The 16780-nt window shown below is 39.6% G+C and overlaps 2 protein-coding genes across 2 annotated transcripts; both read right to left on the bottom strand.

Annotated features, from left to right (window-relative positions):
* Positions 1–1211: 1211 nt before the first annotated feature.
* LOC113018907 (C-X-C motif chemokine 3-like) lies at positions 1212–2889 on the bottom strand. Its single transcript, XM_026162325.1, has 4 exons — positions 2703–2889; positions 2448–2556; positions 2267–2341; positions 1212–1848 (listed from the first exon to the last, which is right to left on the bottom strand). Exons 1-4 carry the CDS (start codon positions 2767–2769, stop codon positions 1767–1769), a joined length of 333 nt encoding a protein of 110 aa, XP_026018110.1. The 5' UTR covers positions 2770–2889; the 3' UTR covers positions 1212–1766.
* Positions 2890–12824: 9935 nt separating this feature from the next.
* Positions 12825–13866, bottom strand: LOC113018912 (C-X-C motif chemokine 3-like). The gene is made up of 4 exons (XM_026162333.1): positions 13737–13866; positions 13473–13578; positions 13293–13367; positions 12825–12980 (listed from the first exon to the last, which is right to left on the bottom strand). Exons 1-4 carry the CDS (start codon positions 13801–13803, stop codon positions 12908–12910), a joined length of 321 nt encoding a protein of 106 aa, XP_026018118.1. The 5' UTR covers positions 13804–13866; the 3' UTR covers positions 12825–12907.
* Between the last annotated feature and the right edge of the window lie 2914 nt (positions 13867–16780).

The following is a 16780-nucleotide window of genomic DNA, read 5'->3' as shown; positions in this document are numbered from 1 at the left end:
ATTAATCTGTGGCTCTCTTCCACACAGCATGTCTTTGTCCTGTCTTCCTCCTCTGAGCCTGGTTCTGTCAGAGGTTTCTTTCTGTTAAAAGGGAGTTTTTCCTTCCCACTGTCACCAAGTACTTGCTCATAAGTGATTATCAGTTGGAGTTTTCTCTATATTCTTGTCTTTACCTTACAATATAAAGCACTTTGTTGCCAATGTTGTTGTGATTTGGTGCTGGTAAATAAAATTGAACTGAATGAATTTTTTTTAGTATTTTATTAATTAATCTGTCACTGGGCACTAACTAGCCTAAATATGTATCCTTCATTGCAACTCTGCATTTGAGAAATGCAGATTTTTACCTGATTGTATTGCCCAAAATATTCACATGTGACCACTGAGGATGGTGCTGGAAAGTATCCAAGTGGAGCTCGTTTTTAATGCTTTTGGTGATGTCTTTACTGTACATGTGACTAACTAGAGTTCTGTCTATTGCTAACTAAAATATATGTTGGGTGAAATATAATCTTAAATAAAATGTATCAACACATAACTGATTGGAGAGTTTGTATTTTAGATTTAAACCCTGACCGAGGGTCCCCCTGTAAAGGTCTCATTCACTCCTGGCAGAAACCCACAACAGGCTCAGCTCCCAGTTCCCAAAACCTCAGATAACTTTTTCACATCTGGAATTTGGAAATGTGTTATTATTATTATTATTCCCATGTTCAACTCCTTACAGGAAGCAGTGACTTAAACACAAAATCAAGGCTAATAAATTTAGTCTTGGCACGAAACAGTTTTCACCAGCTAAATGTGAAAGAGTGATGTTTTATCCCCTCACTTCTTACAAGATTAATGGTTATGTCTTCAGAACCCGACACACCTTTTCATGCAGGATTCAGATTCAGTGATCTCGAGTTCATGATGAAGCTGTTTGAGTCACACATGTGTATCATGTTCTTGCATCGTGTTTAAGCTAAATTTTTAAAGCAAACTGCAAAATTATCATAGTAAACAGTTCACAGTGTTGACACTGAACACTGACGATCAAGCCTCATTTTTAGAGAGCAAAATGTTCAGTGTTCTTAAAATCTCAGAATTGGTTGTTTTAGATATGAAAGAGGAGATTCTGTCACAATGTGCAAGGTTAAGAACCCAGATACTGGACTCAAAGGCAAGAAAGTGAAGCAAACAGAAAACATCCTTTATTTCAGTCACTGAGAATCCAAAAATATACACGTTATAAAAATAATCCAGAACAGACCAACGATGAAATGAAATAAAACACAAAACACAAAGGCTGCACTCGAGGGAAGGAAAACAGAGGGGTGAACTATGAAGCGAGCTCAAGTGGATCTCTCATATCAGCTGGTTTGGAGAGCTTTGGTTTAAAATCAGCTGGAGGAGCCACTCTTGATGATAAGTGCATTAAAAAAAGATTAAAAAATCCCAAATACTTAAACATGTATCCAGTCCAACAGCTGAACAGTGTTCACTGTTTACTGTTTCCATGTCCATCCCTTTATGACCACAGTGTACACATCTTCTGATGGCTACTTCCTGCAGTATAATGAACCATATCTCACAACTCAAGCTGGTGTCCTGAACATGGCAGTGAGATGACTGCATGTAAATGACCTCCAGAGTCACCAGATTTCAGTCCCATAGACCACGGTGGGATGTGGTGGACAAACCTGCACCGGATCTCGGCTGCTCCTTCTTCTCATTAAGTGATGTCTGGTTTCTTTTGTGTAACAGTAATAAACATGCAAAGTGCATCATAATGAGTTTGACACTGTGGCTGATGATGTGGTTGTTTGGGGGCTGACGGTCGTCTTATGCTGACTTTTCTTCTGCCTCCTGTGAAGACAGCAAATCACAGACGTGAGACCTTGAAGCTCCAGTGATAGTGAACAGATTCATAACTCATAACACTCAAGCAGTGATTTCTCTCTTAACTTCTTCACCTTCTAAATTATGAGAATGACGATCCTGAATTTTACTAGCAAAAACACGATAAAGACATTCAATTATTGTAGCTTGTTAATTGTTCATCCATCAGATTTGTCCTGTGACCCAGAAGCAGTTTTCATCCTGAGCTTTGGACTATTACTCTAAAACCATCAGTATTTTTAATCACTGATGTGCAGAGCCTCGCACGATGCTCCAAAGTGACTGTTGATGTTCCTGTTTTAACTTCACTGACTTTCTCTATAACATTTAACTCAAATTTAGCTGAACACCAGTGAATGAAAGAAAAAACATCTGTGTGACTTACAGTGTTTTTAGCAGAATTATGATGGTTTTTGACTGAGGATCGAGACACCGTTCACTCCCATTCTTCAGTGTGACACTGTAACATGTAAAGAAAGCTTTGATTTAAAACCACTTTATAAACAATCCTTATTAAATGACTGAGCTCTTATTAATAATGTGCTCCTGTCACTGTGGGCACTTACATGACTTCTCTCCTGTTGCAGTATGGACGAGGCTCATCCAGCTTGAGTTGAGCGATGAGAGCGATCTTTACAGACTTACTGGTCTTCAAACACCGGCACCTTGGAATAACTGGAAAAGGTAGAAAGTGATAAATAAGGTTAAACTGCTGCAGTTTCATATTTTACTTAAACATAACTATATTTAAATTAAATTTAAATTAAAGCTCCACTCAAGATGCACAGATACACCGAGGTTTTCCATAAAAACACACTTACCATGTGAAGTGCAAAGGGCCATGCAGGCCAGGAGAACGATGCACTGGATGGCAACACTTGTCTTCATCTTAAAGCTTTTAAATTATTGAGTGAAGGATCTACTGAAGGCTAAGTCTTCAACTGGTTTGTTCTTCTCAGATATGAAGGATCTCTGCTGCTGTGCGTCTCCTTCACTTCTCGAGCTGCCTGAGTGTGCAGGACTGTGAGGTTCATCATCTCTGAACCTCCTTATATACACTCACAGCTGGGTGGACTCTTGCCAAGGATGTCTTCCTAAGAAGTGGCTGCAAAAATCTGTTTCCTGTCCTCTCACAGTAGAAATCCAGTGGCTGTGTTGTACTTTCAATTCCTGTTAGCAGCTCCTCATTGCATCACATTTGAGTTTACAAATATCCAAATCCAAGGAAAGTTGTTCAACTTTGACTTTCAGCGAGACCATACAGCTGTGTTGCAGTGGACCTTGAAGGCTGGAGGGGCAGATAGTCAAGATGTTCTTGTACCTGGGCTCTGGGACTCTGGGACAATCTGTACTTCACATGCAGAGTTGGTCTACAAAAAGACCAAACAGTGTATTTTTCTTATGAAGCCTCTTTATGAAAGACAGAATAATTACATGGCTGTATACCCGGGTTATATAAAACTGTCAACACTGCATCCTGGTATTAGTGGAGAAATTGACAGTTCACAAAAAGCAATGAGAAACCAACAAAAAAATACTGCTGCCTCCAATAAAGATGCTTCACACTCATGTTTTCTCTCCCTGGAGGCATCTTTATTAGACAGCGGCTTCAGAGCATCTCCGGCCACGGCAACCAGTTTTAAAGTAATGCACATAAACCTGTCCTCCTTAGTCACTTATCTTGTATCTAAAGTTCAGTCTCTCAGGCTGCAAGTTGTAATCAATCATGTGCAAGTTCACTAAGGGAGATCTGTAATCAGTGATCTGCCTGCTTTCGTAGGTGTTCGGCTGCTAGTCTGTCCTTTACAACGCATCCACTTTACCACACTGCTGACATCACAGCTCTAGTACAATCATCTTCTTGACCAACTTCTTCGAGCCAGTCAGCCCCCGTTCAGCGTACTTTATATCTCAGCTCTCTTGTGTTATTCTGCCTTTCTGACTCTCATTCACTCAGCCCACCTACTTCCCATCTCTCACTTCATGCTGGTCACTCAGAGCTCCATCCAAGCCTCCACCTTCACCACCACCTGCGTCTAGACTCATTCCTGTCAGTGCTGAGGTTCTGATGGGTTCATATGTGGGACCTGAATTACCTGCTGGAGGGGGATTGTGGGATTGAAATAAAAGGTCTGGATATTTTGACCAATTTCCTAACACTACTGCTGGCTTGGAGCCAACACTACTACTCTGGAATTAATGTGAGTAATGACGAGTAACCGGCAACTGGCTCAAAACCAGCTATGCTGACAGCATTGACCTCTGTGATTTTTCGCAAGCAGAGTGAATCATTTCCTTGCTGGCAGACACCCAGCACATTCCTCTGCAGTCATCCAGCTAACAATGCAGGCAGAGTCTTTATACAGTCAGTATTTGGCAGATGTAAGTGATTTTCCATTAGATGATAAGGAGAAAGTGAAATGCAGGTGAGTATGTCACGGTCTGGGCTGTATTTCCAAGTCTTAGTGTCTAGTCTGCGCGCTGAAGAATGTCATGCTTCCAGTTTTATTTTGATAGCCCCTGTCCTGTGCGAATTATGTCTAGATTAGCTTTTTTTTTCTCATTATGTCTATGTATTTTAATCCTCACTCTTCCCCTGCTTGTTGTCGCTTTGTTAACCTTCATGTGGTCGCTCTGCTGTGTGTTTTTCCTCTGTGCCCCTCTTTCAGTTAAAATTCCCATCTTGGAGTCCTGCATTTGGGTCCTACATCCTGCCTGCCACACAGCTGAACCATGACAGAGTTTAGTACACAGAATACAATATGAGTTAATATAGATCAGCGGTCCCCAACCTTTTTTGCGCTACGGACCGGTTTATGCCCGACAATATTTTCACGGACCGGCCTTTAAGGTGTCGCGGATAAATACAACAAAATAAAACTACCGAAAAAAAGAAGATTTATTCATACCACACGTGAAAAGACCCAGGAAAACCGAGTTAATGATAAAAACGATAACAAAATAACGCTGAAAACCGATAAAAACCCTAAAAACCATACATTTCACACCTGAGCCTCAACTCTTGAGGCCCGGTACCAAACGACTCACGGACTGGTACCGGTCTGAGGCCCGGGGGTTGGGGACCACTGATTTAGATCCATGAGCACTTATAAGATGAATCATGATCATTTTTAGCTAAAAGACAGATTTAGTTATGTGTGAAAACAAAATTAAATCTCTTGCCTTGTGTAGATAAGTTAGTGAAACTAACTGATCAGCCGTCTTGTTAGACAGCATACATCCCCTTTATTGCACGTCCATTACCAGACTTGCTGCTGTTGCTTACAGGCCACAGTATAATAAGTAGTGAACCTGACAGCTAATAGTATAAAGGGAAATTCTGATTATGCACTTTCAGCTCATGGGCCACTTCAGACAGCCTGTTTACCTGCAGTGAGCGGCTGTTGTTAGATGGAGGCAGTGTCAGTCCTGCATGGATCATCCGGTCTGTGTGCTTCTCTGACTCATTTTGTTGTTGGTCTGTTGGTGAAGTTCTAGCATACTGGGATTTATCTCACCTTATTAAACATTAGTTAATCAGGAAAGCTGACTTTGTTCTTTCCAGTCTACAAGAGACTTTGTCAGTTCACCATCATCACCAGTGTTTTACTCTTATTTGCTTTTGTTTTTATTGTTTCAAAGAGTGGGGTTTGTCAGGGAGTTTGTGCTGGTGTTTATAAGAATCATTTTCCAGCATGTATGCTTAACTTATGGAGCCACCACTGGCACCACTGTTTTTGACAGTATTCACAATCACGCTCCTGTGCAGTGCTCCAAAATCCTAGCTGTACATTTCTTGGATGATGCTGTGAATCCATCGAATGTTCACCAGGAATGGGAGAAGTGTAAAAAAAACACCACCAAAAAAAATCCACACGACATAGACAACCGTATGGGCAATTTAGAGTTTCCAATTAACCTAGCCCCACTAACTGCATGTCTTTGGACTTTTGGAGGAACCTGAAATGAACCCACGCAAGCATCCAAACTCCACACAGAAAGACCCCGGCCTGATGGTAGAACTGAACTCAGGATCTTCTTGCTGTGAGGCAACAGTGCTAACCACCGTGACACCATATTTTGTTTTCATTTTTGATTTCTGTGGTAACTTTTCCAGGCGCTCTTGTAAGTCATTGTTTACTTTGCATATGATGAAACACTTTCACCACACGTCTTCAGAACAATCCATTCCTACTAAAAGGAAGTAATATTTTTAAACTAAAGTGTAAAAGAGTGTCAGCGTTTTCTGCCGACAAGAGCAATGTACATTTTTTTCTTTCTGACTGAATAGTTTTTGTTTATTATCTAGGAAGGAGTATTAGGGCCAAATTAAGAAAAAAATGATTATTTTGTTTAAATATTTTTCACTTACCTCTGCCAAACGCTGACTGTATAAAGACTCTATCTGCATGGTTTGCCAGGGAAATATAGAGGAATGTGCTGGGTGTCTGCCAGCAGGGATACGGCTCACTCTGCTCATGAGATAACACAGGCCAATACTGTCACAATGCTGGTTTTGAGCCAGTTGCCGGTGTTACTCATATTACTCACATGAACTCCAGAGTAGTACTGTTGACTCCAAGCAGGCAGTAGTGCAGGGAAATTGGTCAAAATATCCGTCCGTCTGTCTGTCGATAACTTGTCTCCACCAGTATGTGAATGTGAGAGTGAATGAATAGTGGAATTGTAAAAGCGCTTTGAGGGTCTCAAAAAGCGCTATATAAATGCAATCCATTATCTATCTATCTATCTATCTATCTATCTATCTATCTATCTATCTATCTATCTATCTATCTATCTATCTATCTATCTATCTATCTATCTATCTATCTATCTATCTATCTATCTATCTATCTATCTATCTATCTATCTAGGTGTGACTGGGGCCAGACACATGCTGTGTGAAATAAAACGAGTCCATGATGCTAAGAAAACTTCTGGCAAAGAGGTCAGAGGTCATCATCAATGTGTATATTAAAATCCCCAATTATTAACAATCTGGACAACTTCAAGATGGAAGACAAAAAGTCACTGAACTCCCTTAAAAATGGACTGTTAGGTCCAGGTGGATGATACACTACAGCACAGTAACATGGATCTTTAATTCCAATTTTAACCAGCTGTAGTTCAAACGATGAAAATTTTTCAACCATTAATGAGCGACAGTGAAACCAGTTTCGACACACCACAGCCAGACCTCCTCCACGACCAAAATGCCGCGGCCGACTGATGAAGGAGTACCCGCCCGTGCAAAGTTCGATAAGGGAAGAATAGTCACCATCACGCTGCCAGGTTTCAGTTAAAAATAAAAAATCCAGCTTTTTGGAAAGAATAAGATCGTTCAACAAGAACATTTTATTTGTCATAGATCGGGCATTGAGAAGCGCCATGCTCAATGAGGAATAAGTCAAACCATTACCGAAACTGACCCGTTTTAGGGGATGTAGAAACTGCGGGTTCGATCTGTGACGATAATAGATACCACTTGCTGCTGGGGCAGAGGGCCGAATAACCGGAGAGTCTGGATGAACACTCCTAAGGTAACACGATCTCATAAGTCCAGGTCTTGCAAAATCCAGCAGGGACAGGGAAGAAAAATGCACCTCCGAACAAGCAAACTGAGCACCAGAAATGCTCGACGTCGCTTATCCGCTAATCCTCGTCTCTCAAGATAAATCAAGCTTGTGATTGTTTGAAACATTTGCTGCCAACTGAAATTTTGCACACATGCTCTGCAGAAGATGAATCGCTGTCAGTTTGTTGGCTCTGGAGTTGCATGTTTAATCAGAACAGGTTGGCTGCTAATGAATAGATGTGTAAGCAAATTGAATACACTTCACTCAGAAATGCCATCCATTCTGTGTCTTCCACTTAATGTTGTCGGGGTCGTAGTTGGGGTGGGGTGGCTGGAGCCTGTCCTGGAAATGCTTCACTGCAAATGAAATTACACAATTTAAACGTGATCATATTTTATTTGCGCAAAGTGTGTAAATAAAACACCTTCTTGTCTTTACCTTTCACATTAAAAGTCCCTGATGTTAGAAGGTGCGATTGTTATAGCACCTTTTAACATTAATAAAGTCTCATCTCAGGTTTTAGTTTTTCTTTTGTCAATGAATTGCCTAAAATCTACTAATGAAGCTGAAATATGCAGCTGACTATAAAAAGCGTATAAAAAAATAAAGTCTGTGAAATGGTTGCATTAGTTGCATGAATTATATGTTGCATGTTTATCATCTTTTTAGTTGCAGTCCAGTTACAGTAAAGTAGGATTTCTTTATAAACCTATTTACAGATTTGTGTTGACAAGAGAAAACTGAGTGTGGTGCAAAACAAGAAACTGACTTTAATGGAAAGAGAAAAGAAGAGAAAGAAAACGTTACTGCAGAAATGAAAAGAATTATCATCATAATAAGGATCAGAATAGAGACGAAAATATGATTTAAGTTACTTTGAATGTGGGATGGTTGTTGGTCCCAGACTGGTCTGAGAATTTTAGAAACCATTTATTTACTGGGATTTTCCCACGCAACCACCTCTATGGTTAACAGGGAATGGTCAGAAAAATAATACATTTCCAGTGAGCGGGAGTTCTGATGCCAGAAAACGACCAGAGTGCTACAAGCTGATATGAAGGAAACAGGAAGTCCAAAGCAAGAGTGGGCGCAGCTCAGTATTAGAGAGGTGTACCTAATAAAATGGCCAGTGAGTGTCCTACATAAGCGGTCTCCAACCTTTTTTGCGCCACGGACCGCTTTATGCCCGACAATATTTTCACGGACCGGCCTTTAAGGTGTCGCGGATAAATACAACAAAAATAAAACTAGTACCGGTACCGAAAAAAAGAAGATTTATTCATAACACACGTGAAAAGACCCAGGAAAACAGAGTTAACGATAAAAACGATAACAAAATAATGCTGAAAACCGATAAAAACCCTGAAAACCATACATTTCACACCTGAGCCTCAATTCTCGCGGCCCGGTACCAAACGACTCACGGACCAGTACCGGTCCGAGGTCCGGGGGTTGGGGACCGCTGTCCTACATAAAGCTGATCTTGATCTGTAATTTGTACAAATGTGGGCTGACAATGATTTTTATAAAACACTGGAAAGAAACCTTTTCTTTTTGAAGCGCAGCTGTGTGTCATGGTCCTGGGTCATTTTGACCCAGTGTTCTTAGTTTTCCTGTGGTTTTGTATTTCGTTCCTTATGTTCATTGGATTGTTTGGTTTGGTATTTGGATCCCCCCTTTATCCATGCTGTTATTTTGGTGTTTGTTCTGGTACCGTGTTCCCGTCCTTTGTGTTCTGTGTTCTCCTCATCCCCTCGTGTATTCATCCTTGTTCTCTGCCTCTCTCTCTGTGCTCTTCTCTATGTACTGTGTTGTGTTTAAGGTCCACATCTTGGTGTCAGTATTTTCAGTTTCGTGTCCTCCCTGCCCGGTCATGAGTAATTGTCTTCAGCTGTGTTCCCCGTGTGTTCCCACTTCCCTCGTTACCTTCTGTGTATTTATGTCAGAGTGTCCCTTTGTTCTGTGTTGCGTCGTCCCTCTAGGTTGTGTGCATTTACCGTGTCTTCCCAGCGCCTCAGCTTTAGTTGCTCCCAGTATAGTTTTTGTATGACTTCTTATGTTCCTGTTAATAAAGACCTGCCTTTGAGTTCATCCCTGTGTGTCTAGAGCTGTGCATTTGGGTCCTCTCTTGCCTTCACACAGCCGCCGCATGACACTGTGGTTTTGCACATGCTTACATCTGCTTTGTTGATCTACTCTCGGTGATGCTGTAACACATCACTGCTCATGAATCAGTCTCTTTCATAGGATAAGCTTTTAATTATCCAAGAGAGGAAGTACTGAGGAAGACAGAAAATCTGTTAAAATAAAATTCTCTGCATTCCTGCCTCAGTAATAGCAAGAATATCTTGTTTAAACTGGAGTAGCTGTTAATATGTGATTGAGTTACCGTTACATCAGAGATAAAAGCAAAGCAGTTAAATGACTTGGAAATTTTTTTTTGAGTTGATGCTTATAGTTTGAAGTGAAACCAGGTTTAATGGCAAACTTTGGGATTTTTGGATTCACCCTCTTTTTTTGTTTTGTTTGTTTTTGTTCTCTTTTTGTTGACTGTGTATAAAGTGGTGGTAAACTGGTGAGTTATAATAAAGTGAAAATATATAACATTTTAAAAACTACCTCCAGAGGGATTTTCCAGCATTAAAAATAAACATGGTACATAAACATGCTGTATCCATTGTTTACAAACCCTTTAAATGTTAGATGAATTACACACAACATATCACAGAGATGAGACTTTGCTCCAGTGGTAGTGAACAGATCAAGTCATACGTCTTTACCCTCAGCTTTGAACTGCTGCTCTAAAACCATAGATATTTTTGTAAGAGATAAAAATTCTCTGAGAGGTTCAGTGTAGCTTAAAATCCGTTGTTTGTATGGATGGAGATTTGTTTCTTTCATGCATATTTAATGTATAGATCATATCTAACGAGGCTCTGAGGAGGCTAAAAGACAGGACAGTTTTAACAGCTGCATACCTGTGACTCATTGAACTGTTTTTGAAAATTCACCACTATTAAGAGGGAAACTAAAACTCACAACAGGAATTGAGAATGCAAGAAAAAAAAGTCTCTGTCACTACTGAAAATAATCAGTCTAATTCAATTTTATTTATACGGTGCCAAATCACAACAATAGTTTCCTTTATACTGTAAGGTAAAGACCCTATAATAATACAAAGAAAGCAGAGAAAAACCCTGATAATCATATGACCCCCACATGAGCAAGCACTGTGGCTCATGGAGGAGCAGCAATCTGCCTCAACCGGCTGGTGTGAGGGGAGGAAGAGGGGACAAAAGATATGCCGTGGAAGAGAGCCAGAGATTAATAATAACTAATAATTATATGCAGAGAGGTGTATAACACAGTGACTGAGAAAGGTGACTGATAAAGAAACACTCAATGCATCATGGGAATTCCCCAGCAGCCAAGACCTATTGCAGCATGAGTGAGAGGATTTAGAGCGACCTGTACAGCCCTAACTATGCTTTATCAAAAAGGAAAGTTTTAAGCTTAATCCTAAAAGTAGAGACAATGTCTGCCTCCTGACTCCAAGCCAACATAGGAGAAATATGCTCCCTCTGTCTAGCCCCTGTCAGTGCTCTTGCTGCAACATTTTGGATTAACAGAAGGACATCCTGATAATAATGAATTATAGTCGGGCAGCCTAGAAGGAATAAATGCATGAACTAGTTTTTCAGCATCACTCTGAGACAGGATATTTCCAATTTTAGAGATACTACACAAATGGAAGAAAGCGGTCCTACATATTTGTTTAATATGTGCATTGAAGAACATATCCTGGTCACTTTAATTGGACAGCTGCTTCAGAGCACTCCAGCCTATTTTAAACGAATCCCCATCAACCACTTCTGTTATTCAGCTGTAGTGCTGTTTTTGTCTAAAGTTCAGTCTGTTTAAGAGTAATTTTATATTCTTAGTTTTTATTTAAATAACTCGTTTGGTTGTTCACCAATTTGGCCCACGCTGTAAGCTGGTACTACTGATACTACTACTAACAACAATAATGCACAACAGACCCGACCTCATGTTTGCACTTTTCAGCACTTGTTAACACTTTTCTTCGTTGCGGTTGCTGTTCACAGCAATACTCACATCTGCAGCTTTCCAGCTCCCAGCCGCCCATACACCACCAACAACAGCCAGGACCCAGTTCAGTCTGTTTTAAGCTGGCGAGGCGTGATTGCGGGTGCCGCTCAGGTGGCCCCGCAGCCGCGCCACAGACCACGCCCCACCACAATACTACTACTACTATTATTGCTACTAATAGTTGAGATGACTCCAGAGGGTGGAGATGAAACACTAAAAGCTTTGGAGGTTGGTGTGACTGACAGAAAGCAGACCCATGGCTGAGGACTGTAGCACCTGACACTGTGTGTATGGGTGCAGCAGGTCGGACAGATACTGATGGATTTGTAAATGATATGAAGAATTTTGTAAATTATTTATAATTTCAAACATTTCTTTGGGCAAAGTGTGCAGGTAACACTTCTGCTTCTGCTTATCTTTCACAATAAAAGCCCTGGACATTAGACCATGTGACTTCTATACTCCTGGAGCAATATGAACAACTCTTGATATGATAATCATAAGATAATCAGATCCTATGTCCTGCATTAAATATGTAGACAGTTTTCTGCTTTTTTGTTAGGAATACCTCGTAATTGGTAATACCTGGTAACTAAAAATGTCATTAAGAAAACATTTCCCTTTTTGGTAAAGAGTATTTACAAAGATTATTGTGTGATCCCTAAACCAGGCTGCTGGTGGTGTAATTGGGTGTGTGCAGGATAACACATACTGTGTTATAACACACACTTTGTTATCCTGCTAGAAACTCTATCAAAGACGCAGCACTCTTGTGTTGGTAATTTCAAAAAAGTCCTGTTTAAACTGAAGCAGCTGCTTACTTTTGAGATTTTAAAGGCAATGTTTCATTCAATTTGTTTCGTTTTTTTAAAAAAAATTTTTTATGTTGTTGTTGTGCTGGTTGCACCTTTCCCTCTTTGTATGTTCCTGTTTGTCTAATATTTCCTCTGGCTCCTTACAATTAAAACATTAATTAGTCGTTATAATAAAGTGAAAAGATGTAACTTATTCAACAACTTAGAGATTTATTGAGTCGGTTTTGGAGTCACTGTTGTACATTTCAGAATCAAAGAGACAAACATGGTACAAATGTACATTAAATTCACCTGTGAAAATGTTAAAATAGCACAAATAAATTAATGTTTGTGTTACATACTTTACAAAAATAAATATATATAGATGCAGATATATAAATGTGCATATGCTTAGTAATCACAACTTAAGCCTGAAGACAGGCTGAGGAATTAAATGCATTTATATTTTGTGATGAGAACGAGAGCTGTGCTGCTCCTTCTTCTTAATCCACACATGTTGTAACAGCACTAAACATGCAAAGTGCATCATGATGATTCTGGCACTGCAGCCGATGCTGTCGTTGTTTGAGGGCTGACTGTCGTATTTTTCATCTGATTCCTGTGAAAACAACATATCAGAGAGATGAGGCTGGGTTGCAAAAAAAATCACAACTTTTAAAGCTTTAACAACAAAATCAACCAACTTTTTTGTCTTATTTACTTTCTGAATAACAAAAGGATCTTGATTTGAAAAAAACTGCTTCTGTAAAACCATCAGTATTTTTAATCACTGATGTGCAGAGCCTCACTCTGATGCTCCCAAAGTGACTGTTGATGTTCCTGTTTTAACTTCACTGACTTCCTCTCTAACATTTAACTCACATTAAGTTGAACACCAGTGAATGATAGAAAAAACATCTGTGTGACTTACAGTTTTTCTAGCAGCATTATGGTGAATTTAGACTGAGGATCGAGACACCGTTCACTCCCATCCTTCAGTGTGACTCTGTAACATGTAAAGAAAGCTTTGATTTAAAACCACTTTATAAACAATCCTTATTAATGACTGAGCTCTTATTAATAATGTGCTCCTGTCACTGTGGGCACTTACATGACTTCTCTCCTGTTGCAGTATGGACGAGGCTCATCCACCTTAACTTCAGTGATGGGACCTCTTACAGACTTACTGGTGTTCAAACACCGGCACCTTGGAACAACTGGAAAACATAGAATGTGATAATTAATGTTAAACTGCTGCAGTTTCATATTTTACTTAAACATAAATATATTTAGATTGATTCATTGTCATGATTTAGCTCCTCTCAAGATGCAAAAATACACCAAAGTTTTCCATAATCTGATAAAACACACTTACTTAATGAAGTGCAAAGGGCCATGCAGGCCAGGAGAACGATGCACTGGATGGCAACACTTGTCTTCATCTTAAAGCTTTTCAAGTATCTAGTGGAGGATCTACTGAAGGCTCAGTCTTCAACTGGTTTGTTCTTCTCAGATATGAAGGATCTCTGCTGCTGTGGGTCTCCTTCACTTCTCGAGCTGCCTGAGTGTGCAGGACTGTGAGGTTCATCATCTCTGAACCTCCTTATATACACTCACAGCTACGTGGACTCTGGCCAAGGATGTCTTCCTAAGAAGTGGCTGAAAAAAATACTTTCCGATGTCTGTCCTCCCACAGTGGAAATCCTGCTGTCGCAATCCTTTGGCATTTAAACTTTATACGTTCACTTACTCGCAAAGATTTCCTGTGCCACTGGTTGATGTTGAGACATGCCTGCCTTCAGGTGTCGTTTGTATCTGTTGAAATTGACGTCACATTTCACTCATTTTGGACTCACTCCAATCACTCACATGTGAGTTTTGCTGACAAAGGATATTTTGTATCTCTGATCTACTTACAGAGGTGAAATGCAATAAAGTCTTTATATGATCAGTCTAATATTAATAATTTAGACAGCTCAAATTATGATATGATATGATATGACTAATATTTTACTGTTTCTGATGCACTCTGCTTAAAGTTTACTTACACTTCTCTTTATGATAAAAGTGTTTGAACACTTTCCAATAAATAAAATAAATAAATAAAATGATAAAAAGAAAGAAAATGGGAAGTTCCTTTAAACACAGCTGAAAAGATCATTTTCTATTCATTGTTTGCAGATGTGCATGTATATCATTGCATTTAGTAAATGCAGTAAATCTGTAAGGGTGTGGGAATGCAAGAAAAAACGTCTCCATCACTTTTAAAAATACTGAAATTCTCAGATTAATAAGGTCACCAATTACAGCAGAAACCAAGGCAGATTTCGTCATTAAGAATGTTTCACACTTTCTTCTCCACTCCTTCAACGTGCTTCCACTGGACAGGTATATTCAGGTATTTTGACAGATACCTTGCATGAAGACATGTAGCCTATTTGGACGCCTCTGAAATGTATGAAATAGTAGCAGTAGCAATGTAGTAAAGGGACTGGTGCTGGTGTGTGTGCTTATTACAACTCAGTCTTTTTTTTGTGAAGAGGGGAGCGAGTTCAGCCTCTTGTCAGTCTGGTGGGTGAGGCTGTTTCTCCTTCAGTTTCCTGCCCTCAGCGAGAAAACACCAGACGATGTTGTGTGAATGATATGGGAAGTCAGTCACAGTCAGCTAGTCCCTGGGCTAGATGGGTTTTAGATCTAATCTTATTCTTGTGATGAAATCAGTGTGAGTCATGCTCAATTCCAGCACTTGCAGACATTAGCAGCTACACTGGAAATAATAACAAGTCCCTATGTGTTTGTCTTATCCGTCTACTGTGTTGTGACAGACATCAGCATTACTGTGGTGAATATCAGTTTTGCACATTTGGATTTGCGTATTACGCACCAGTCTACCGTTGTTTACAGCGCAGTCTCCTGCTGTTTTTTTTAAATGACTTCCTACAAGAAAATCTAATTTCTGCTGTTCAATACCAGAGAAGTGTAAACTTTTTAAAATTCTGAGAAATTGCAAAACCCTTGGCTGTGTCTCTAATAAAACCTCTGTAACTTTGCTCTGCTTCACTTCAGCAGCATCAGGTAATGTTCATATGTTGGTTCATGGTTTTCTTCCGTACTTGATCTACTGCAGAGTATTTTTAAGGTTATCTGCTATAAAAAGACAAGCCAAGAAAATTTCCTTCATGTTTTTCTGTGTTTCATCCTCTGTTACTTTGACAGAATGGCATCTGCTGTGATGTTTACACCTCTGATGAAGTCTCACAACTGTCAGTACTGATAAATGAAGGATTACAACATTTCTGTCTGAATCAAAATTGAATCGTAATGGAATCGGTTCTAGAAATCCCAGCCCAATTGGTTATGCTGCAAGAGGTCCAGGCTGCTGGGTGCTTTCTATGATGCACTGAGTGCTACTTCTTCACTTTTTATTGTATTTAGTCACTAGTTATTATTAGTCTGTGGCTCTCTTTCACAGCGTGTCTTTGTCCTGTCTTCCTCCTCTGAGCCTGCTTCTGTCAGAGGTTTCTTTCTGTTAAAAGGGAGTTTTTCCTTCCCACTGTCACCAAGTACTTGCTCATAGGTGGTTATCCGATTGTTGGAGTTTTCTCTTTACCCTTACATTACAATATAAAGCACTTTGTTGCCAATGTTTTTGGTGCTTGCTGGTAAATAAAATTGAATTGAATGAATTTTCTAGTATTTTATTAATGTGTCACTTGGCACTAACTAGCCTAAATATGTATCCTTTCAGTGTAACTCTGCAGCTGAGAAACGCAGCTTTTTACTTCAGTAGCCTATATCAACATATTTGCATGTGACCCTCGAGGATGGTGCTTTAAAGGATCCAAGTGGAGCTTCCAGTTAAAGTTTAGCGTCTGTGCAACATTTTCAGAACCAAATATCCAGATGTCAACATTTACTTCAGGAGATTTTCACCACAAAGTGTTCGTTTTAATGCTTTTGGTGATGTCTTTACTGTACGTGTGATGACCACTGGTTTTCTAGATTTCTATTTTCTGTCTATTGCTAACTAAAATATATTTTGGGTGAAATATAATCTTAATAAAATGTATCAACACATAACTGATTGGACAGTTTGTATTTTAGATTTAAACCTTGACCGAGGGTCCCCCTGTAAAGGTCTCATTCACTCCTGGCAGAAACCCACAACAGGCTCAGCTCCCAGTTCCCAAAACCTCAGATAACTTTTTCACATCTGGAATTTGGAAATGTGTTATTATTATTATTCCCATGTTCAACTCCTTACAGGAAGCAGTGACTTAAACACAAAATCAAGGCTAATAAATTTAGTCTTGGCACGAAACAGTTTTCACCAGCTAAATGTGAAAGAGTGATGTTTTATCCCCTCACTTCTTACAAGATTAATGGTTATGTCTTCAGAACCCGACACACCTTTTCATG

This window comes from Astatotilapia calliptera, chromosome 3 (assembly GCF_900246225.1).
Source record: "Astatotilapia calliptera chromosome 3, fAstCal1.2, whole genome shotgun sequence".
NCBI lineage: Eukaryota > Metazoa > Chordata > Actinopteri > Cichliformes > Cichlidae > Astatotilapia > Astatotilapia calliptera.
This window is presented reverse-complemented; position numbering and strand designations above follow the sequence as displayed.

What these genes read in the sequence shown, in the direction of transcription:
- LOC113018907 (XM_026162325.1), bottom strand. Translation starts at nt 2,769, where the DNA reads ATGAAGACAAGTGTTGCCATCCAGTGCATCGTTCTCCTGGCCTGCATG. An exon ending in GGCCCTTTGCACTTCACATG is followed by an intron (nt 2,557 to 2,702) that starts GTAAGTGTGTTT and finishes TACCTTTTCCAG; the next exon opens with TTATTCCAAGGTGCCGGTGT. An exon ending in TGCAACAGGAGAGAAGTCAT is followed by an intron (nt 2,342 to 2,447) that starts GTAAGTGCCCAC and finishes TACATGTTACAG; the next exon opens with TGTCACACTGAAGAATGGGA.
- LOC113018912 (XM_026162333.1), bottom strand. Translation starts at nt 13,803, where the DNA reads ATGAAGACAAGTGTTGCCATCCAGTGCATCGTTCTCCTGGCCTGCATG. An exon ending in TGCAACAGGAGAGAAGTCAT is followed by an intron (nt 13,368 to 13,472) that starts GTAAGTGCCCAC and finishes TACATGTTACAG; the next exon opens with AGTCACACTGAAGGATGGGA. An exon ending in ATAATGCTGCTAGAAAAACT is followed by an intron (nt 12,981 to 13,292) that starts GTAAGTCACACA and finishes TTGTTTTCACAG; the next exon opens with GAATCAGATGAAAAATACGA.